Source organism: Nelumbo nucifera, chromosome 4, assembly GCF_055504915.1.
Source record: "Nelumbo nucifera cultivar China Antique chromosome 4, China Antique-T2T, whole genome shotgun sequence".
In the NCBI taxonomy this organism is placed as follows: domain Eukaryota; kingdom Viridiplantae; phylum Streptophyta; class Magnoliopsida; order Proteales; family Nelumbonaceae; genus Nelumbo; species Nelumbo nucifera.
In genome coordinates, this window is record NC_142652.1 from 33,702,612 (window position 1) to 33,726,038 (window position 23,427).

Below are 23,427 nucleotides of genomic sequence, written 5' to 3' on the forward strand. Positions count from 1 at the left end.
TTATACCAGATTTCTCATCTGAACAAACTTCTTTATCTGTATTCTTTCTTATTTTTCATGTCTGGAACAAGTGGAAGACTAAGTGTGCCAATGTTAAAATAACTGAAGCAATCAATATAATAGACAAAGGAAAAGAAGACCAACATTTCCCTTTGATGAGCTCCCGGCTGGTCATTATTAGAGTGTCTTTGCGGGCTTTAAGAAAAACATCAGCCATTTCAGCTGTCCGCTTGATCTCCTCCTCTCTCTCTTCTAATGACCCCATGGCAAGTTTATGAACAGATATCTAAAAGGAAAATGGAGAAAAGAAAGTGAAAAACTTAGATCCTTTGTTTTGCTAATGGAGACACGAGTAATGGAAAAGGGATTGAAAACTCAAATTGATTTGAAAAAAAAATTATCACTACTTTTACTCAAAAAAAGTCTCTATAGGTAAGATCCAAAACACAGATAAAAACATATAGAATCTAAATTACCTCAATGCTTCTTAATATATGACCTAATTGTGATTTAAGCTCCTCAACCTGCAAAAATAAAAATGTAAACATGATTCCACCTAGCATGGAGATACAGATAAAAAACTGTTGAAGGAATGGAAAGAATGCAAAAAGGAGAAACAAATGGTCAAAGAACACAGGTTCAACCTGTTTGGTGGTTTTGGGAACATATGACCCTACAACTACAAGCCCACCATTCTTTTCGTTCTTGATTCCGATATCTTTTGGCAATATTGGAGCCTTTGGCCTTATTCCAATTCGAGCAGAAACAAAACTAGCAGCTGTGCGGCATAAGAAACGTTTCCCTTTCAGTTCTGCCTGCCAATTTAATAACTGGTCTGTAAGACTAATAGTTTTCTTAACAAATAAAGCAAAGGAAGTAAACAAAAAAAATCCAATAAAGAAATATATTAACAATCAGATGTCTTGCCTGGATCATTCCTGCTGCAAATACAGCCATATCTTTTTCACTAGCTGCATTAACAACACATACTGATCCCTGGAGATCAGATAATAAACCCAAAGAAATTGTAAGAATATGCTAGTACTGATACTTGGTTGGAGTGAAAAAGCATGTATAACATACAACTTTGTACATGAGAAAAATATGAGAATCAGTATTTAGTCCATGCAGTAATGTACACTTATCTATACTACTATTAAAAGTATGAATGAGGGTATGAAACTTTTATTCTTGACTAAAATACCCCTATTTTTGAATTTAGTCTCTCTTTGATTGTGAGGGATGGAAATGTAATTTAAACTACTACTTTTCACCTTATTTAATTCCCTCTCATTAAGTCTGAGATTTAGGCTCAATTTGGAAGGAGTACAAATACAAATATGTAGAGTGCAAAACCTTGTTTTTTTGTATTATTTTGTATGTATTTGCACTGCACATGTTTGTATTTGTACTCCTTCCAAACTGAGCCTTAAGGTATCAACTCCCATTCTCTCTCATTAAATCCTATAGGTTTTATTTTTTCACCAATCATCATCATCATCATCATCATGCCTTATCCCAACTATAGGGGGTGGCTACATGACTCCTGTTTCGCTAATCTGTTCTAGTTAATAGAATTTATTTTCTCACCAATAAATTCTGTTTTTTTTTTGAGCAAAGATAACTTTTATTGAAAACAAAAGAGGAAGTACATGAGAGGATGTACTGAAGCCTAGAGTGGCAAAGGCAAACAACTATCACTAAACAAGCTTTCTCTAAAAACCTCTGATTTTGCTAGGCTATCAGCAACAGTGTTGACTCTAAGATCTGAGTTCATTATGAGACATTTTTTTAGAGGAGTTATGACTCTAAACTATGATGGTAATGCCCATGTCTCTAAGGTCAAGCAGAAATTGGAGGTGTAATCCTAGGGGAAGGGGGAATATCTGCTGGGTTTATAGTGCTCCGATTGGGAGGGCAGATGCTACAAAGACAGAGGTCTTGGCTGCACTTACAGGAATTCACTTTGTCAAACGACTAGGTTTATCCTCTTTAACCATTAAAGGGGATTCTGCAAATAGTATTGCGTGGTTAAGGGGGAAGGAAGGAGGGCCCTGGAGACTAGCACAATTCACACTTGATAGCTGAAGCTGGGGATATCTTAGTCTCAATGAATGTGAAGATGGTCTGGATTCCTAGGGACCAATAAATTCTATTAATTAGATCCATATCAATACTTTTAACAATATAAAACTCATGATTTTTAACTGCCCCAAAACAAAACCGTTATTCCGTCCAGTGGTAAGCAATTCAAACATCCGGGTCAAATGGATCAACACATGATGCCATAGTTAAATAATAAAATTTAAAAAATAGAAAAGACAAAAAATACATAAATTGTGTAGAAAGCATTTGGCATCTCTAACATTACATATTCATCATATTTAACAAAAATAAGTGCAATAAACAAGAATTATTTTTATACACATATAGGGCAGCCTAGTGCACAGCTCCCACCAATGCAGGGTCTGGGGAGGGACAGATGTATGCAGCCTTACCCCTGCACACACAGAGGCTGTTTCCAAGATTTGAACCTTGTATTTTTATACACATATAAAAATGAAAAAATGTAGAAAATTTTGGACACAGTATTACTATCATCATCTAAAATTGCCACATGCAAAGCATGTACACATTACTAGTAAAAATAAAATAATGTGTATCATTTATCTAGATTGGTAACATGTCAGATTTGGAATGATTGGAGAAGACCTGAATCCAACCCAGATGAACTTAAAATTAAACTAACCCACTTGACACATGAAAGGAACAGGTTTAGCAATAAGGGACATCTAAAGTTTGGGTCAGATGGTTCTGCATTTCTAACTTCCAAAGATTCACTGGTTTTTTGTTCAACAGTCCAGTAACAAAGATGAAAAGCATCAAAATATAAAAGAAAAAGAAAGAGGCTAAAAATCATGGGATCAAGGTCGGTGTTCTATGAGTCATCACCTTGTCATTTTAATTGATCCTTAGTTTTATATGTTAAAACATGTCCAACTGCCTTGGTTTTGGAGCCAAAGAAATCTTATTCAGCAATCTATCCAGAGAGACCACAATCATGTGATCTAACACGTAAATTTAACTACTTACATCCAATTTATGGACCAACAAGCAAGTCTTTGACCAGATTCTTTGTTAAGGCTTTAGAGAAGTTATCAAAGGATTGTAAGGCAAGTATCTGTTGGAATGTTTACTTTACATTTATGTTTTTATTCTGCTTAGTTAGGGTCAGTTTGGTCTGGTTAAAATAGGTTTTTTATCTCTGTTTATGTACTTTAACTACAGTAGGGGCATAAGGGTCTTTTCCCTTTTAATTATGGTCGCCCTATATAATAACATAAGCTGGTGCTGCCAGACAGATTAGAACTCTCCAAACACTTCCTCTTCTCTTCTTCCTTCTCTCTTCTCTCTCTCTTATCTTCTTCTTCCTTATTTCTCTTATTCTCTGCTAATATGGTATCAGAGCCAAGTTCTACAGGGTTTGAGAGCAGATTGAACAAGTTCTTTCTTCTTTATCTTGCTGTCTTCTCCAAACTGAGACCAGAGAAGTTGACCTATGACTGGTACAAGTTTACTTTACCTTTTTTTTTTCTTTTCTCTTGGTTGTGTACCAAGAAAAAACTTATGAAGCAAGACTGCTGAATGCTGTCAGAGGAATTGTGAGGTTCAGACCTCTTTTCTGTGGATCGTGTGATCTAGGGCTGTCAATGGGTCGGGTCTGTCCCGATGGACCCAAACCTATTGGGTTTGGTTCTGGTTCCGAGAATTGGAACCGTCAGGTCGGTTCCAGGTCCTGATATAGGATCCCGATTACTATCAGTTTGGGACCGGTTCCACCTAGTCCCGACCCGGTGTATAATATATTTATAATTTATTTATTTAAATATTATATAATATATATACTATACATATAACATAGTATAATACATATAATATTTAATATATATTAAACATAGATATTTGTTTTTTATTTATTATAATAGGGTCTGTCGGGTAAGACCCGATTGTCCTGAGAACTTATCGATTCGGTTCCGGGTCCAAAAATTACAGACCCTATCGGGTCCAGGTCTGGGTCCTCAACATTTCATGTTGGGTTGGTTCTGGTTCCAGCTGGTTCCAACCCAGACCCAACCCGTTGACAGCCCTAGTGTGATCTTGTACCTGAGAATGGGATACCTGTAGGTCACAAATGACCTGTTTTTCCCTGTTTTTGGTGTGACTACACAGTTTTATGGTCTCTCCTGGTAGTTGGTGTGTTTAGATGAACTGGAAATTGGTGGACTATGACTGTTAAACCTGTGCAGTGCTGAAATCAACCTTTTTTTTTTGGAGAATTGAATCTGGTCTGTGTTCAGATTGTGTGCAGATCAGAGTGTGTGCATGTGGACTGTATCTCTGGTGTGTTTCTAGGACTTTTTTGGGTGTCAAGAGGGATCTTAAGGTGTGTGTTGAAATTGAATAGTGTTTTGAATCATGTCCTTTGAGAATTCTGCAACTTCTGGGGTTGTAGGAGGTCAAAATGGAATGAGTGAAGGGATGGATATGAGTTTCCCCATGGCTATAATTCCCTTTGATGGACTAAACTACCTTGAATGGTCTAGGGGAATTAAACTCTACATTATTGCCAGGGGAAAATAGAGTATATTACTGGTAAAGTGAAGGAACCAAAGACTGGAAGTGCTGAACATGATAGGTGGCTCTTGGTTTCCATGCTGCCACAAGTAAGGAAGACGTTTATGTGGGCTGAAACAGCTTGTGAAATATGGGAACAAGCAAAATCTACTTATTCAGAACAGAGGCATTATGCAAAGATATACCAATTGCAAGCTGAATCCTCCACTTGCAAGCAGGGGAGAGAAGTCTTTCAGTGTACTACTTGGATCTGACATCAATCTGGAAGGAACTGGATCATTATCAAAATGTGAATTGGAAATGTGATGAAGATGCAAAGGCCTATAAGTCACTTGTCTCCCAACAACAAGTAATTGCTTTTCTTTTGGGTTTGAGTCCTATATATGAGTCTATTAGGGTACAAATCTTGGGAAGTAAGGACTTGCCTACAGTTAAGGAAGTTTTTGCCTTAGTTCAGTCTGAAGAGAGTAGAAGAAGTGTGATGAATTGTGCAAAGGGGGAGCAGGTTGCACTAGCAGTCCGAAGAGGTACAAATTCAAATGTGAGAGGCTCTTTTAAGAAGGGCGGTTCACAGAAGAGAGTGAACAACAAAGACAAGCTTTGGTGCATTGATTGTCAAAAGTCCAAGCACAATAAAGACACATGTTGGGACCTCCATGGCAAGCCTAAACGGGCTTAGGAATTAAGTAAGAAATCAGCGTCTGATTAGAGTAAGAAGCCAGCCCAGCAAAATCAGAAGAAATATAATTCAACAAATGTGGCATCTCAAGAGACTAATCCCATGGTACCTCAGGAGCGGTAGTCTAGTTCTGACCCCAAGGAAGAGATTATCAACTCTTTTTGTGACCATTTGGAGTTATATGGTAGGGCATTTCGCTAGATGGATTTTGGCCCTACTCCTACCTCTTTTGCGTCTACATTAGGTAGCACTAGGAGAAGAGAAGAGGAAGTGCTTGGAGAGTTCTAATCTGTTTGGAGGTGACAGCTTATGCTATTATATAAAGGACGACCATAATTAAAGGGGAAAAGACACTTATGCCCCTTCTATAGTTAAAGTACATTAACAAAGGTAAAAAAAGCTATTTTAACTAGACCAAACTGATCCTCACTAAGCAGAATAAAAACATAATGTAAACATTCCAACACTCCCCCTCAAGTTGGGATATAGATGTCAGTCATGCCCAACTTGTTACACAAATTATCATGCCGCACATGATGAAGGGCCTTGGTGAAGAAGCTTACAAGTTGTTCCTCTGAGCTGACATATGGAGTGCACACTTCTCCACTCACAAGTTTTTCTCTAAAAAAATGCTTATCCACTTCAATATGTTTTGTTCTATCATGGAAGACTGTGTTACCAACAATGTTGATAGTTGCTTTATTGTCACAATAGAGTGGTGTAGAGAAAATGATTAACCAACTTGTGGTCCCACGTCTTCATATTTTTCCTTCTGATTATATTGCTGTTAGAATGTTCTTTTTTGTTGTTTCTAGTGACGGGTATTCCTATCATTGTACCTCTTTTATTATAAGCCTAATATAAATAGCACTTGGGGCGGCAGACTAGACACAACAAGTCTGAACCCCCTTTCTCTCTATTCTTTCTTTCTCCTCTCTTCTTCCCTTCTCTTCTCTTCTCTTCATCTCTGTTTTTCCCTCTTCATTTCTGACTTCTCCTTGCTAAACAGGTCTGGACCTCATCGGTTTCAGACAACTTGGTATCAGAGCAGGCCTAAGACTGATTAGGGCTCTCATGTAGGTGTAGTCCAGCCAACTACATGAGAGTATTTCTAGGGCTGGAAGTTTCAGCTTGAATCACCTGGTTCTTGGAGGTCATTGGTGATTGAAGGAGGTGCCCAAGGTTCAGAAAACTTGGAGAGCTGCCCGGTGACTAGGAAGAATCAGAGAAAACAGGTCAGTTTCTGATTTAGGGCTTTGAATCAGAGATTGGGAGTGGCACCTAGTACTTTCTGGGTTGTTTTTCATTCTTTTTTTGGATTGACAGACGTCTGAAGTTTTTTGGAATCCTCTGGGAGGAGTGACAGTCAGATTTCTCTTCTCTTGTACTGGTTTTTGGGTTTCTTTGCGGACTGTGTTTCTGGGCTGAGTTGTTGACAGTTTTGTTCACTTCAGCCTCTCACCTTGTGTTCGTAGAAAAGCCTCTGAATATTTTTTTTAGGGAAAATTCCGGATCAGTACCCTGTACTTTGGTCCCCGAACTTTAAAATGCGACAATCCAGTACCCGAACTTTCAAAATGTGATGATCTAGTACCTGAACTTTCAAAATGTGACAATCCAATACCTGCCGTTAACCAGTCTGTTAATCATCCGTTAAGTGACATTTGAAAAGATACAAATGCCCTTCGATTTTCATCTAATTCTCTTTATCAACCATTTAAATATTGACAAAAAATGAACAGTCCCAAATTCTAGCTTCTTCTAAATAGTCACCAACTATTTTTGAATAGAAGAGGCTAGGATTTGGGACTGTTAATTTTTTGTCAACATTTGGATGGTTAATAAAGAGAATTAGATGAAACTCGAAGGGTATTTGTGTCTTTTCAAATGTCACTCAATGACTGATTAATGGCGGGTACTGGATTGTCACATTTTGAAAGTTTGGGTACTTAATTGTCACTCAAGCCAAAGTACAGGCCCTACAGGGTACTGATTGGGAATTTTCCCTTGTTTTTTTTTTTTTTTTTATTCTGGGTGCTGCTGGGCAGTACTTGAAATAATTGTTTGTTGAAAAGGATGTTGGACAGTGCTGTACCTTCCATTCTGTGACTATCCATTGTTCATTACAGCATGGAAATATCTGGAAATGAGACCAAATCATACGGAGGACTTGTAGGAGCTGGAAATTCTACTAACAACAGTTCATTTCAGATTACTACAGTCAAGTTTGATGGAACAAACTATTTGGAATGGGCCCAATCAGCCATGATGGCCATTGGAGGAAGGGGAAAGCTGGGGTATGTGATGGGAGACACAGAAACCAGCTCAGGAGGACCCTTCCCTTGCTAAATGTGTCCAAGAAAATTATGTGGTTATGACTTGGTTATGCAATTCCATGCAGCCTAATATCAGTAGAAACTATCTTTGGGCAAAGACAGCTAAGGAGTTTTGGGACAATATGAAAGAAACCTATTCTCAGCCCCTTAATGTTGCTAGAGCCGATGAATTGAAAAATGAGGCGAATAATCTTAAACAGGGGAGGAACTTGTGTCAATTTATTTCTCCACCTTGAAATCATTGTGGCATGAGATTGATCATCTTGAGACTATTGAGTGAGAGCCAGGAAGATGCTGCCATATACAAGAAATTAGTTGAGAAAAATAGAGTGTTTGAATTTCTGGCTAGGCTAAACTCTGATTATGACATTGTAAGACAACTTCTCAGTTCTCACTAGAGATAGTGTCTCTTTATCTCAAGCCTACTCTCTGGTACATAGTGAGGAAAGTAGGAGAAAAGTTATGTTACAAATTCCATCTACGGAATTAGCTTTAGACTTTAGCAGCCATAAAACTGAAGACTGAAGGTGATAAGGAAAAGTAAAGAAGGAAGGAAAGAGGGATGTGTTTTGTGACTATTGTAAGAATCCAAAACATACTAAGGACACTTGTTGGAAGCTTCATCCTCAACTAATTCCAAAAAGACTTAGGAATAAGAAAGGAAATGCAAATGCAACTGTAACCATAAGAGCTTCATCCACACCCAACACTAGATCCAGTTCTCTTGATGCATCATTGGTTGTAGTTAGGGCTGCTTTATCTCAGCTGGAGAGTGAAGTAGGCATCTCTGGATAGTCTCATTCTATTCCTCCCACTTCTGCTTTTGCTCAATCAGGTATATGGGCCACTACCTATCATGCCTCAACCCCAGGTAACACTAGCCATTTTTGGATTGTAGATTCAGGAGCATATGATCATACGACCAGTTTGCCTTCCTTATTTCACACTTATTGCTTGTCCTCTACAAAGACAAAGTGTCTATTGCTGATGGCTCTCTTGTCTCTATTTCAAGCAAGGGAGACATCAAGGACTCTAATGCTATTTCCTTATCCTCAGTTCTGCATGTTCCTAAACTAAGTACTTGTCTACTTCAATCAATAGTATCACTAAACATCAGAACTATTCAGTGACCTTTTTCCCTGATCATTGTGTTTTCCAGGATCTGGCAACGAGGAAAGTGATTAGGACTGGCCGTTAGATGAATGGGATCTATTTGCTTGAACATCCACTTGGGAAGAGTAAAGAATCTGGGAAGTCTTTCGTGTCATAGTCTGTGAGTCAAATTATGGTTTGGCATAATTGATTTGGTCATCTTTCTTTTAGGTCTTTAAAGAGTCTTTTTCCTACTTTGTTTGAGTCAATCCGAGTGTCCATTTTGAAGTGTGAGAGTTGTGAATTGGCAACACATTTCTTTTGATAAATGTGACTTGGCAAAGCATTGTAGATCAGCTTATTCACAAAGTAACAAAAGAAGTTTTATTCCTTTTGAAATTGTGCATACCGATGTTTAAGGGCCTTATCATATTCCTACTATGGGAGGGTACAAATATTTTCTATTGTTTGTCGATGACTACTCTTGATTTTCATGGGTTTACCTCAAGCGCTCTCGAGATGAGGTTCCCACTTTGACTTGTGTTTTTCATCAAATGATCCTGACTCATTTTGGGATTAAAATAAAAAATCCCAGATCTGATAATGCCAAAGAATATTTTGCAAAACCCTTAGTTTCTTATCTCTTTGAGCATGGAGTTATTCATTAGAGCACTTGTCCCCATACACCTCGGCAGAATGGGGTAGCTGAGAGGAAAAATAGGCACATCCTTGAAGTTGCAAGAAGCATCATGTTGAACTATAATGCTCCTATATGTTTATGGGGGATGCCATTCTCACTACTGTTTATCTCATTAATAGGATTCCTTCACAAGTCTTGGACATGAAAGCTCCTTTTAACTTGTTGAATCCTGATAAGGAGTAGTTTTCTATTCTTCCAAAAACTTTTGGTTGCATCTATTTTGTCCAAAACCTTGGGCCTAACCGCTCAAAATTTGACCCTAAGACTACCAAATGTATCTTCTTTTGGTATACACAAAATCAAAAAGGGTGTTGTTGTTATGACCCTATCTCAAGAACCAGGTTTGTATCTATGGATGTCACCTTCTTTGAAGATGTCCCCTATTACCCTAGAGTTCTACCTTAGAGGGAGAGTGGTGAGCAGGGCACTTTTGCTCAAGATGTCCCTTTGCCTATTCTTGCGAATGGAGGGGAGTGTAATGAGGGGAGTTGTCAAAAGTGTAAAGAATTAAGGGTGTTTTACAGAAGATGGTGGAGGCAAGTTGGTTCCAATAATGATCAATCCAGGCCATTTATTGTCTCCTTTGCGGCACCAAATTCAGGTATTGCCTCCTCCTTACCCACTCCTACTACTAGTGATATACCCACCTCCACTACTGAGCCTCAACCATCCTTAGATGACCTTGACCTCCCAATTGCAATACGCAAGGGGAAGCATCGTTGTACCTCATCCACTGCCCATTGTATCTCCCATTTCCTTTCTTATGACCACCTTTCATCATCATATAAGTCCTTTTTAACCTCCATTGCTGCCATTCCTATTCCTAGAACTATGCAAGAAGCCCTAGTTGTCCCTAAGTGGATACTTTGGAACTAGTAGATTAGCCAAGAGGGAAGAAACTTGTTGGGTGTAGGTGGATATTCACAATAAAGTATAATGCCGATGGTACAATTGAAAGATATAAAGCTAGACTGGTTGCTAAGGGATACACTCAACTTATGGTATAGATTACTTGGAAACCTTTGCACCCGTTGCAAAAGTGAACACACTCAAGGTTTTATTGTCTCTTGTTGCTAACTTCTCATGGCCATTATTTCAGATGGATGTTAAAAATGCATTTCTAAATGGTGACTTGTAGGAGGAGGTGTATATGGAGTTGCCTCCTAGTTTTTATGATGCAGAGATTGGTAACAAAGTTTGAAAGTTGAAGAAAGCATTGTATGGTCTAAAACAATCTCCAATGGCATGGTTTGATAGATTCAGACTTGCTTTGGAAAGATTTGGCTATGTTCAAGCCCAATCTAACCACACTCTTTTCATTAAGAAGAAAGGATCTACTTTGACTCTCATAGTTGTGTATGTTGATGACATTGTTGTGACAGGAAGTGATATTGATGAAATTAATTCTCTTAAGCAACTGCTTAATCAAGAATTTGAAGTAAAGGATCTAGGTGAGTCGAGGTATTTCCTTGGGATTGAAGTGGCAAGGTCCAAGCATGGCATTTTTATTTCCCAGAGGAAGTATGTTCTTGATCTCATGGAAGAAACATGAAAATTGGGAGCTAAGCCTGCAGGTACACCCATTGAGCAAAATCATAAGATAAAAGCAAAAGATGGTAAGCCGCTTGAAGATAAAGGTATGCATCAACGACTTGTAGGAAGGCTTCTCTACCCATGCCTGACTCACCCTAACATTTCTTATGCTGTCAGTGTTGTTATCCAGTACATGCACTCTCCCAAGACCTCTCACCTCCCTGTTGAAAGGATTTTAGCCTACTTGAAAAGGTGTCCAGGCCGAGGTATATTTTTTGAAAATAATGGACATATGAAAATAGAAGTATACATTGATGCAAATTGGGCAGGTTATATTGATGATAAGAGATCTACCTTAGGGTATTGTGCCTTTGTTGGAGAAAATCTATTCTCTTGGAGGAGCAAGAAACGAAATGTTGTTGCTTGCTACAGTGTTAAAGCCAAATACAGGTCTATGGCTAATGGTGTTGGCGTGCTGCTGAAATATTATGGCTGAAACTCCTTACAGAATTGGGAATTGAGTTTGAAAGACCCTCAATGCTGTATTGTGATAACTAGGCGACCGTTAACATTGTTCATCCAAGAGAAAGTTGCCTCTCAATAAGTATGCCTTCCTTATGTTGCCACTGATATGTAGCTTGCTGATGTCTTCACCAAGGCCATCAACAGAATCGAGCTTGAGACAGATTTAAGCAAGTTGGGAATGATAAATATATTTTCCCAACTTGAGGGGGAGTGTAGAGAAAATGATTGACCAACTTGTGGTCCCACCTCTTCATATGTTTCCTTCTGATTATGTTGTTGTTAAAATGTTATTTTCTGTTGTTTCTAGTGACAGGGGTATTCCTATCATTAAACCTCTTTTCCTAATATAAATAGCACTTGGGGCAGTAGACTAGACACAACAAGTCTGAACCCCCTTTCTCTCTATTCTTTCTTTCTCCTCTCTTCTTCCCTTCTCTTCTCTTCTCTTCATCTCGGTTTTTCCCTCTTCGTCCCTTTTCTCTAATAAAATGCTTGTCCACTTCAATATGTTTTGTTTTATCACGAAGGACTAGGTTAGTAGCAATGTTGATAGCTGCTTTATTGTCACAATAAAGTGGCACGGGTTTGTTAACTACAAAATCCAGTTCACCTAACAGGTTTTTTATCCACATGATTTCAGCAACTCCATGAGACATAGCTCTGTGTTCCACTTCAGCACTGGACCTACCACCACACTTTGCTTCTTGCTTTTCTAGTTGACTAAGTTTCCTCCCACAAAGGTACAATACCCATTGGTAGACTTTCTGTCATCGACTACCCCTACCCAATCAGCATTTGTATACACTTCAACCTTTAGATGCCCATGTTTCTGGAACAGCAAACTAGCTCTTGGGAACTTCTTGAGGTATCTAAGAATCCTTTCTGCAGCTTCAAAGTGAATTGTCTTAGGCATAGTTGTCAAGGTGACGCCTAGGCGACAAGGTGCCCTTAGAGGCTCGCCTCGCCCAGTCGCCTAGCAGTTTTGTGCACTGGTTATAAAATACTTTTATATTTTAAATTTTTTGACATTATAATTATAAAATAGAAATTATTAAACTAGAATATTCATTTTATGTGTTTATATACTAATTTCTTTTTATTATTTTCTTATTTGTTAGGGTTTAATCAATGCAAACATTGCTAACTACTGTACTGAACCCATGGTTCAAAGTATTGATACACCTTTGTGTATCGGTAGATGGGTAGAGGTGTATTAGTACTTGTTACGATACTCCCCCTGTTTTTTTTCTTCTTTGGTTGTCAATTTCAATTTTAAATATATATATATATATATATTATTTAAAAAAAGGGTCCCCGAAAGTATCGAGACTCCAAAGATACAATACAATACACCTGATACAAGGCGTATCATATCAAAATTTTGATCCTTGATTGAACCCTCAAAATTTTCAAAACCTGAACCAATAAGCAAGGGAAGAACTTAAAATTTTGTCTAATCAACACATTTTCTTCTTCCACATCTTCTTCTTCTTCCACTGTTTCTTTTTTTCATTCCTATAACAAAAGTAGGGGTTCTTCCCCTATATTTTTTGAATTTTCTTTCCTTTGTTCTTTTTCTTCTCATAAAATGTTGATTTTCTAGACTTAAACATGAAATTTGTACTTCTCTTATGAAAATTATGAATAATTATTAAGGAAATATGGTTATGGAACCTAGGGAACTACCCTACGCGCCCGCCTAGGCGACTAGGCAACAAGTTGCCCCCCTGTCGCCTAGCCTCGCCTTGGTGCCTTGAAAACTCTGGTCTTAGGATTATGCATGAACTGACTAAGAACACCCACTGCATAGGCAATATCAGGCCTGGTCATATACAAATATAAGAGTCTCCCTACAAGTCTCTGGAATGGATTTGAACACAGATGAACCAAAAGAAGTTATTTATTCTTGGTTTAAAACCAACAATCTTTAAGTTAAATTTCCAAAAATGAAAAGAAGGATCTTTAAGGTTTTTTTTAATAGCTTGGAGGAACTTTCCCAAAGAAAGGTATGTCTCATTTCATGTGAAAATAGACCTGAATCCAAACTATTTTAGAAGAAAATAGTTTGCAAGTCATTTACCTAGAACTCTGAATTACTCAAATCTTACATGTGAAAAGATTGCTTGTGGTGGCCAAGAAGGATTACGAAGGATCTACATGCTCATCTCTTCACCTTCTATCCATGGTAGAAATTTCAGCTCAAAAGTCTTGGCCATGTGTAACAAAAACCTTTTATGTGGACAGCTTCTAAATTGAAAATAATAACATTGAATGATTGAAAAGCTAATTTCAATGGGGGAAAGGCCAATACAAGGTGGGATATAGGATGGTCTGGACAATGAGATTGAGTAGATGACTAGATGGCTGATCTAGAGTCCCACTATATCACCTGATTAGGAAACCCTTTTCAATTTTAGAAATGCTGTTCCTAGTATTAGTAGTAGCTTTTAAAATCTCCCACACCTTCAGGATCGTAGAAAACTTTAGAAGGCATTCTTGCCACATTAAATTCATTAGAAGGAAAATGAAACAGAGATACAAAGGCTTAACTCCTATATTTTTATGGAAAAGATAGTAGTATCAAGTCAAGGAAAAAAACAAAAATACAAACTAGCATGAAAAAAAAACTACGTTCCTTAAATATTTGCCAAAACTCTGGAAAAATCGATACAGAACTGACCTAAAGAATGAATAAAAAGCACTGACCTAAAATATTGGCAATATTCCAATTTTATTCAACAAATCAAAAGACAAATAGTATAACTTGGGCAAAGAAGGGTTCATCATTTATAAAATTTTGAAGGGGCCTATCCTGAGGGCCCGGGCCTGATGCAGTGGAAATCCTTCAAATTGGCTACCTGATTTGCACCCCTAAGGCTATCTTCAGCATCTATATTGATTTTAGAGCATCTGTAAGGGCCATTACACAATGTTGATCCTGCCAAACCAGGGTCTTGGGAGGAGTGGACTGGATATGGGCCTAACCTTCAGCCTTCTTTTTTCTTTCTCTTTATTATTATCATTGCACAAAGTGGATGCATTCAGATTCAAATCTATGTTTATAAGCTTGTCATTCTGAGATTTTAGGTCCCTGCTATCATAGCATCAACAGAAAATGGGGCCATTACTCAATGTTGGTCCCAGCTATCTGGGGTCTTGAGAGAGGTGGACTGGATACAGCTTTTATAGCATCAACCTATGAGAAAAATAGAACCTAAAGTGAAATTAAGATCTAAATAACTAATTTACTTTTGGTTTTGGTACCCTGGTAATCTGAAGAAATAACTACTACAAATCTCTAAATGAGGTTTCTAGAAAGACCAAAGATCATCCAAATGTTTACTTAAGCATCAAGGTATGATCATAGATAGTAGTCAAACAATATAAAGATGGATGTGCTGAACAATACATGCATAGGCAGAAATAAACAATATACCTTCTTCAAGTTGCATAGATGATCACAAACAGAACTTGGTCCCCCTTTCCTTAAGAGCTGGATGGAAATAGATGCAACGCAACTGGCTGGTACCCGACCTTTTGTTTTCTCCTCAATCCACTATCATTGAAACCCATAAGATAACCATTAGACCAATTTCCATTGGCATATATAGCATGGAGCACTATAATATGCATGTGCATAGAAGAGAGAAAATAAACCTCACGAAGGTTTGAACATTTATAGCCGAAGGCAGCATCTTTAGCAAACTCAGTCTCTCCTGCAGGAACAAGCCTAACACAAACACATCAATAGAAGTGTCAGTACTTTTCAGGTTGAACAAGTATACAACATTGCCCAACAGAGGTACCTGTCAGAATCAGCCACATAGTGTGTATCTTCAATAGTGTAACGCCCTCCTTGCAGAAAGAAGGGGCAAATAATCCATGCATCCATCTCTCCTAGTACTGAAACAGCTGCATCTGCTTCCTAAAATAAGAAAAAAGGCAACCATCTTGGTGTTAAGAAGTAACTGTTTGAACATAAACAACAGAATACATTAATTCACAACTAGAGACTCAAAGATCTTGCCTCTGGGAAGTGACCACGGAGTGTAGAGTCCCCTCTCAGAACCACGGTATAGCCAACATTTTTAACAGACTTAGCTGCAGTGTCCAAATTCTGGCAGATTTCTTTTATCAATTCAATAGCCTGTGAGAAATCAACGTTTTGGTTAGGGTATAATTTCTAAATGAACAGCCTCTATTGCATGGTTCCATAATTATATTTGTTAAAATATATATTTGTCCCTAAATCAGAGTCCAATAACCAAAATCATCTCTGAGGAGGCAACAAATTTTGGAGTCTTCCTTCTCTGACAAGGTACAAACTTTGGAAATTGAGATGTCGACCTTTCTGATTAAAATCCCTTTACCTTATCAGAACTCAGAGATCGAGAATTAGTCAAAATAAAAAAGCAAGTTGATCTTTTCTTGAACTGTTCAACAAGTGACTCAATGTTCCTGCATAGAAAATATAATACAGTTAGTAATCTCCTGAAATGTACCTTATGGAGGAACAGATGTATTACGGTTAAATAATATGATGTTCAGGGAATTACTCTCTAGTGGAATGACTAACTGTTCAGATCATAACATGTATAACCAGAGAAACTCACCACTCTGTTAAGACTTCAATGTCATGAACGGTTTGGGTTCCAGTTGGGTCATCATCAAGAACAACCAAAGTCTTCGATGCATTCTGACCCAATCTACAGATATCTTCAATGGGATCCCGTGGCCACTCCAATGGGAGAGATTTGAAGACATCTTCCTTCTTAAGAATTGGAAGCTTCCCTTCAACTCTAACTCCTGTGAGTGTCTCATACACCTATAAAGAGAGGACCAAACTGCAGATGAGCCTGTTACTACAACCAACCATAAGTGGCCTTCTGTCTCACTTTAATACATCCAGGCTTTGTTAAGTGTCTCACGCCACCATGTTTCTGGTGGTTTAAAGAACTCAAATTTTATAACATATTTATAGATTTCTTCTTATCTTTCTGCTGCCCATTATATAAATTTATATATTTATCCAACCCTAAATAGATGCATGCAAGTATCTGAAATATAATAATGCTTAACTGTCAATGAAGAAGAATTTGATCTGGATTATAATATTAAATATTTTATTCATACTCATATAAGATTGTCTATCTGAGTTTTCAAATATAAGCACATGACTCTGCAAAACCAATATAAGCTTATACCTTAACTACAGCAGCATCATCAATCCGACCCCAGCCAGCAGCAGACCCTGCTCAGTGGAAGCATAATTAATTATTACATGTATGGTTGTATGCAAGTAAGCTTGGAAAGATCATGGAAGGAGACCCAGACTACATTAGAACAAACACATAGAAGTATATTACACATTTACAGCATACTTGAACCAAGGTAGACATTCAAAGAAACAGTTGATAGATGCTAACCACAAACTGGTCTCCAAAATATTATGTTGGCAGAAAAGTAATGGGTTGCAGTGGAAATACACACAGTACTTGGGAGAAAATAAAATTTACATAATCATCTTTACATTCTATCACCTTAAATTGAACCATAGGACTATGTTACCTACATTCTCCACTTTATTGGAAGTTAATTAGGAACATAATTCATCATTTATCTAATTCATATCCTCTAATGGTGCAGGAGAAATTGAGTAAGAAGAGGATTACAATGATCTAGTCAATTCTACCTGACAGAAAAAGTTGGTGAGCAACAGTTGAAATATTCAGTGGGATTTTATGAGATGAACACTCACGAGACACAATACCCTGCAAACAATTATTGCCACGAAAGTACTGATCAGGATATTGTATAATGCAATATTTTTCTAGGATAAGGAAACCATAAACTAAATTTTATTTCATACCAGATCCTTCACAAAAATATCGAGTGCAGAGTATGGTGTATAGTCATTGTCTAACATGTGCGGTACCCGGTTCTCAAACATCCTGCAATAGAACCCCAAATCTTCAATGTTTTTATCTATAAACTTGAACCATTAGATTATGGCACTTCACACATATTTTTTTTTTATCAGCAAAAAGATTTTATTAATAACAGAGAAATATTGAAATACAATAGATATAGGTTGCAGAAAGCATTAACCCAATCTGCAAACACTACAAAGCATTTACAGTTCTGCCCAGTACAAGGTAGATCTATTTGCCCCCTGTTTTTCTAGAGTGCCTGCCAACCCATTTGCAGTCCTTTTGATCCAGCCGAACTGTGTTGAACTTCCTTGCAATTATGTCAATTTCTCTGTATATAAATTTGAGCTTCTAAGGTTTGATGAAATGTTTTTAGCCCAAGAAATGACCAGCAGTGAGTCTCCTTCTATTTCTAAGTCTGTTGTACCAATCTGCTCAGCCATCTTTAAGCCTTGAAGTAGAGCCAATGATTCAGCCTGTATTGAGTCACCAATACCTATTGGTCCTGAGAAGAGTGCCACAACCTCACCTAGATGATTTCTAATAACACCTCCTATACCTGACCTTCCCAGGTTGCCAAAGGAGCTCCCATCAAAGTTTAGTTTTAATTTGTTCAGTGCAGGTGGCTTCCACTCCGCTCTCACAACTTCTTTAGGAACATCTGTCTGTGCTACTTCAGTCCAGCTTCTTAGAATCTCATTCGTGGGCTATTTTTACTATACTGCTGTTATATGAATGGGCTTTGTTATTTCTTATTATATCTTTTTCATATTGTTCTTATTGCTGCCACTCACTATGGGCAGATTTGTACTTTTTCTTTTAATTATAATTGCTCTCATATGATGAATAGAATGGGGTGCACGACCCATTCAGTTTTGCTCCCAAACTTGCAATTTCTCTCTATTCTTCTATTCGTCTTCCTCTTCTTTTCTGAACTGTTACTAGTTGATTTACTTTGAAATCAATCAATTTTTATATTAGTTTCTGCATTTAGATATGAATTAAGGAAGTCAACTTGGTATCAGAGAAAACCATCTTTTCTCTTTGAAAATATATTATATCACCATAGAACATGACACCTGATCAACTGATTTTTAGAAGAATTTTGGAGAAGAAATTGAAGATATTTTCTGCCTAGAAGTGGAATCTAGTCTGCCCAAAAAAGTCAAGAAGAATCAGAGAATTATTTATGGATGAATTCATGTCTGATTAATTCTATGCATCTACACATTAGTTGGAATTATTTATGGATGAAGAGAGCAAAGGAGGTGGTGGATGGAGTTTCTGAGACTTCTAGCCATTGGATGTTGCTAGGGCTTAATATCAGCTTAAACTGCAAGTGAATACATTAAAGCAGGGGGAGATGTCTCTTGCACTTTATTTCTCCACTTTGCAGTCATTCTAGTAAGAGATTGATCATCTAGAAGCAGTTAAATAGAAGTGTAAGGAAAATACTAATACCTAAAAGTGATTGGTTGAGAGAAATCACATATTTATGACATTAACAGGCTGCATATTTTGACACGTAATGACACTTCAGTTTCTCAGGCATACTCTCTTGTAAATAGTGAAAAGAGTACAGGGAAAGTGATGATGATGTAATCTGCTGATTTCTCTATACATGCCGCTACAGATGAGTAAAAAGAAGCTCAAGCCACAAAAATAGAACTCCTAAAAGAAAGAAATTATTATGAATTACCACATATATCTTCAAAAGATTGGGGTGTTGCATGTCTTTTGAAAAAGAAACCGCAAACCACAAAAAATTGCAACGTTTAGCCCCTATGCACAACATTATGTACCTGAGCCTGTGCACCCATAATCATTACAAAAAAAATGATTGAGAAATTTTGAGAAAGAAAATTCCTTAAATATTGGGAGGATACACAGCCAGAGATATAGTGTGCTACAGACTCTACTGGTTGTCTCCTCTGAATGCCTGAACTTGGTTAAAAATTCGATTCTTTCTTTCCTTCCATATATTCCAAATAATCACAGCTAGTATGGAATCCCTTATGATTCGCCCCTTCTTGTTTAATCCAATCAGGTTCCAGCTCCAAATAATATCTGATACTGTTGCTGGTAAACATCTCATTACCCCAAAGCATCTCTGAAATATGCTCCAAAGAACATAAGGCAATTGACAGTGCAGAAATAAGTGGTTAGCAGTCCCCACACCCTTCTGGCAAAAGACACAAGACACTGAGTCCAGATATATTCCTCTCTTCATCAAGCTGTTCCATGTCAAACACTTGTCTAACACAGCACCATACCAAACAAGCCACCTTTGATGAAATACAAGGGAGCCACACCTTGGAACTAGGGAAAGGAGAGGTTGGTTTCCTAAGCAAGTGCATATAGAGAGACTTGAGTAGGAAAAATCCTGAAGAACCGAATTTCCATATCCTCTTATCTACCTTATTTGCATCAATTTCTGCACTTAGAAGCAAATGATGCAGCTGCACCAATTGTTCAACCCCAACCATTAAGGTTTCTTCTAAAAACAGGATTCCAAACCACCTAACAATTGGCCACCTGAAAGCAATCAGCCACTAGTGAGTTTCTGTCCCTAGAAACCAAAAATAGAGCAGGGATCAAGGGAACAAATCCATGAGTGGCCTGTGAGGGCACCAAATATCCCTCCAAAATCTGACTCTCTGCATATTACCCACTTTATACCTTATAGTTGCAGCAAACTGGTTGTAAATTTTTTCTACCCCTTTCCATACACCCATAAGATTCTCTAGCGATGCCCAGATCCCACTCCACAAACTTCCAGGTTGCTCATTGAAGTGCCAAAACCATTTTCCTAGCAGGGATTCATTAATCAGTCTCAGCATTCTCACCCCCAATCCTCTCCATGCCTTGGGAGAGAGAGCATACCATGTTCAAGTTCACCAAATGGATTTTCTCCTCCTCCCTCCAATCTCTCCAAAGCAAGTCTCTAATCATCCTTTCCAGCTTTGCTGCCACCTGATCTGGGATAGGGAAGAGAGATAGAAATTAAGTGGGAATGCTGCAAGTATATTGTTCAATAAAGTGATTTATCCCCCTTTTGATAGGTATCACAGCTTCCATGAAACCAATATCTTTTCAACTCTTTCTAAAATGGGATCCCACACAACATTAGAGATACACCTCTGCCCTACAGGAAGCCCCAAGTGTTGTGTAATATATTCATAGCAAACTTGTAAGGAAAAGTTTTACAGGAAAGCTATAGACAATGCATCTTTCAATTACTATGAAAGAAAATTCTATTGAATTAGAAAAAAACTACAAGAACTGTTGCTAGATAAGAGAAACCATCTCCATGGAACCCTTGGGCAGGACCCACAACTCATCTCCATGCAACCCTTCTCTAGTTTTGGATCTACTAAAATGAGTTGTTCAGCAGCTTCAGCCTGGATGCCAAAAATCTAGCCTTTCTAATAGCATGGAGATGCAATGAAGGGCTAGGGAATTCAATTCTCTAGTTTAATCTTCATCAATGAGAGCATCCTCCTAGCTTGAATCATCCACGTCCAATACCTTGCCTCCTTCCTGAAGAACTTTTTTATTCAACTTCTCTTCCCTTCTTCTCCTTTCAAACTCCTCAAAGGCCCTTCTAGTAAACTCCTCATCACCCCAACCTGAGAGCAATGTCCAGTAGAGCCATTCACAGAAGAAGACAGGCAATCAACAAGATTTTCTCTTGTTCCACAAACAATCCTCTTCTTACCGCTTTTATCATACTTGGCAATCACCGAAATCCACCTTTCTCCCTTTCTCTTTCTAACCTCAGTCAAGACACTCCCTCCTAACATTTCACTTATTTTAAAATTTGGTCTATTAAGATCTAAAAGCTTTCTCTTGTCTACTTTACCCTTCTGATTTTCCTTCCTGCCATTAAGAAAATCAACGTTGAAGGTTTGTGCTTCACTGGAAACTCCATTTGGGCAAGACGAAGACTTCAAGCAAGTTAACTGGTCCGAGATAGACGATAGTAGATGTGAATCACAGTCCTTAATACGACCTACGTGACCTTGTATTGATTCACATGACATTGAGGTCTGATTGCTAGGTCCTTTGGTTGTGCTTCTTCTTCAAGTGATGTCTCATCACCTTTTTTGTTGTATTTCTTTTCTTTTTTTAATGAATTTTTATCTTTATTCTTCAAAAAAAGGGAATTCTATTCTCTATCTTATTACCACTTTAGAGTCTCCAATTTCCTGATTTCAATTAGCAGTGGTCAATCTTATCTCCTGAAGCAAGGAATACAGCTTGTCCTGAATTGAAGTTCCACCACCAATTAGACCCAAGTAAGCTACCAGGATGTGACCTAGTTGGTTTATATAGGCTCCTGTTTTTCCAGAACAACCTCAATTCCCTAAGCCACAAACAAATGGGAGACTACCACATTTAACCCTCAAGCTATAAGCAATGCACTGTGGAACAAACACAGAAAATAAATTATAGAATGGTGTAGTCCATATTACAAACCAGAATCTCGAGTTCAATGGGTGGCAAGTCTGGGGATGAATATATTAAAAAGAAATGAATTTAAGGAACTTGGAAGTTAAAACTATCCTAAAAGTATAAAAAGTCATGTGATGAGGAAAATGGACTTAGATGATTTTGCCATGAGCAACAAAAGGAAACAATTTCACCAATTAGGAGACATTGGTGCTTAAAAATCAAGGGGGAGCCTAAAAGCTGTGAATTGAGCTGCTGAGGTAGTAAAAAACTAAAAATCATGTGACTTACACTTAAGCAGAAGATATTGCCCTAAATAGAGTGGAGTAATAATGGGATGCATCTAACCAACCCTAAATAGAAAAAGATAAGGCTTCGTCTATAATTGATTGTTATATTCAAATAGACATTTCAAAAAGTACATTGAAGATTGTATGACATACCACGATGTTCCTCCACTATTTGTAATGAACTCAAACAACAATCTTGTATTTAGACCCAACCGAGCCCCAAATGCCATTGCCTCAGCTGCTGATGCTATATGTACTCCAGCAAGCAGTTGATTAACCATCTTTAAACAACTGCAAAGTAGAACATTCTAGAAAAGGTTCATAAGATGCACCCTCTCAAAAGAAATCAATGAAAAACAAAAGAATCTCTAAACTGAACCAATATATTGCAAATGACACAGCTAACTGATTTGCATGGACGTGCAATGCCCATGTGTCAGCATGTGCATGGAATTCACATTGCAAAGATCCAGTGTCCTAGTAGAAGAAGAAAGAAACAAATGCTAAAAAAGACCATCTCTGAATACCTTCCAGCCCCACAACCACCACTAATAATATAAAGCTCCTTACTCATGGCTGTTCATACGCAAATTTAAAGAATAAGCATCATAGACTTCCACAATTCATGTGATCCAAGAATAATCAACTTCACCCATAGGCTCATTACCTGAGAGTACAGAACCAGCAGACTTGAGAGCTTCATCTGAACCTGATGCCATAATCTTAATGGGAAAGAAGTAAAAGATTAATTATGAAACCAGATCTAATCTATTAAAAGAATGTGGAGAAAACATAGAGAATCACTATTTTTGTAGAAAATAAAAATTAATAGATACGTTAGAAGTAGGAATTTGTGAACTGCAAACAAATAAAGTTCAACTTCCATACCGTAAGTGATCCCATTGCTGCTCTCTTAACACCACCAGAGACAGGAGCATCCACCAATTTCAAATCCCTGCCTTCATCTATAACATTTATAGATGGGTTATCATATTATGGTCATCATAATTTTGAAGCATAAAAATTTCTATACTTCTACAGTTCTTTGAATAAATAAGTAATTCTTTTAATTGAAAAACATGTAAAAAATATTTCACTGACATAAATGAAAACACAAAACACAATTATAGCAATATCATTTCCATATTACATACACAAAGAAGTCCAGAAGAAGGAATTATACTAATTACTCTGAATTTGCACACTTTCACATTTGTCAAACAAAATTGTATTTTTTATCCTGTTTTGGTGTCCC

At 37.6% G+C, this 23,427-nt stretch overlaps 1 protein-coding gene across 3 annotated transcripts in view; it reads right to left on the reverse strand.

Moving 5' to 3' along the window:
• LOC104607427 (ketose-bisphosphate aldolase class-II family protein) overlaps window positions 1-23,427 on the reverse strand; it is a 145,092-nt gene that overhangs the window by 42,312 nt on the left and 79,353 nt on the right. For all 3 annotated transcript variants that reach the window (XM_088902420.1, XM_088902422.1, XM_088902421.1), the window contains 17 exons: window positions 23,061-23,137; window positions 22,840-22,894; window positions 22,700-22,748; window positions 22,326-22,463; window positions 17,370-17,451; window positions 17,193-17,271; window positions 16,705-16,751; window positions 16,114-16,325; window positions 15,871-15,958; window positions 15,528-15,647; window positions 15,307-15,425; window positions 15,158-15,230; window positions 14,937-15,056; window positions 928-996; window positions 645-815; window positions 477-524; window positions 145-286 (listed from right to left, as the gene is read on the reverse strand). In XM_088902420.1, coding sequence (XP_088758546.1) covers window positions 145-286; window positions 477-524; window positions 645-815; window positions 928-996; window positions 14,937-15,056; window positions 15,158-15,230; window positions 15,307-15,425; window positions 15,528-15,647; window positions 15,871-15,958; window positions 16,114-16,325; window positions 16,705-16,751; window positions 17,193-17,271; window positions 17,370-17,451; window positions 22,326-22,463; window positions 22,700-22,748; window positions 22,840-22,894; window positions 23,061-23,137 — 1,689 coding nt within the window. The remainder of the gene's footprint in view (window positions 1-144; window positions 287-476; window positions 525-644; window positions 816-927; window positions 997-14,936; window positions 15,057-15,157; window positions 15,231-15,306; window positions 15,426-15,527; window positions 15,648-15,870; window positions 15,959-16,113; window positions 16,326-16,704; window positions 16,752-17,192; window positions 17,272-17,369; window positions 17,452-22,325; window positions 22,464-22,699; window positions 22,749-22,839; window positions 22,895-23,060; window positions 23,138-23,427) is intronic.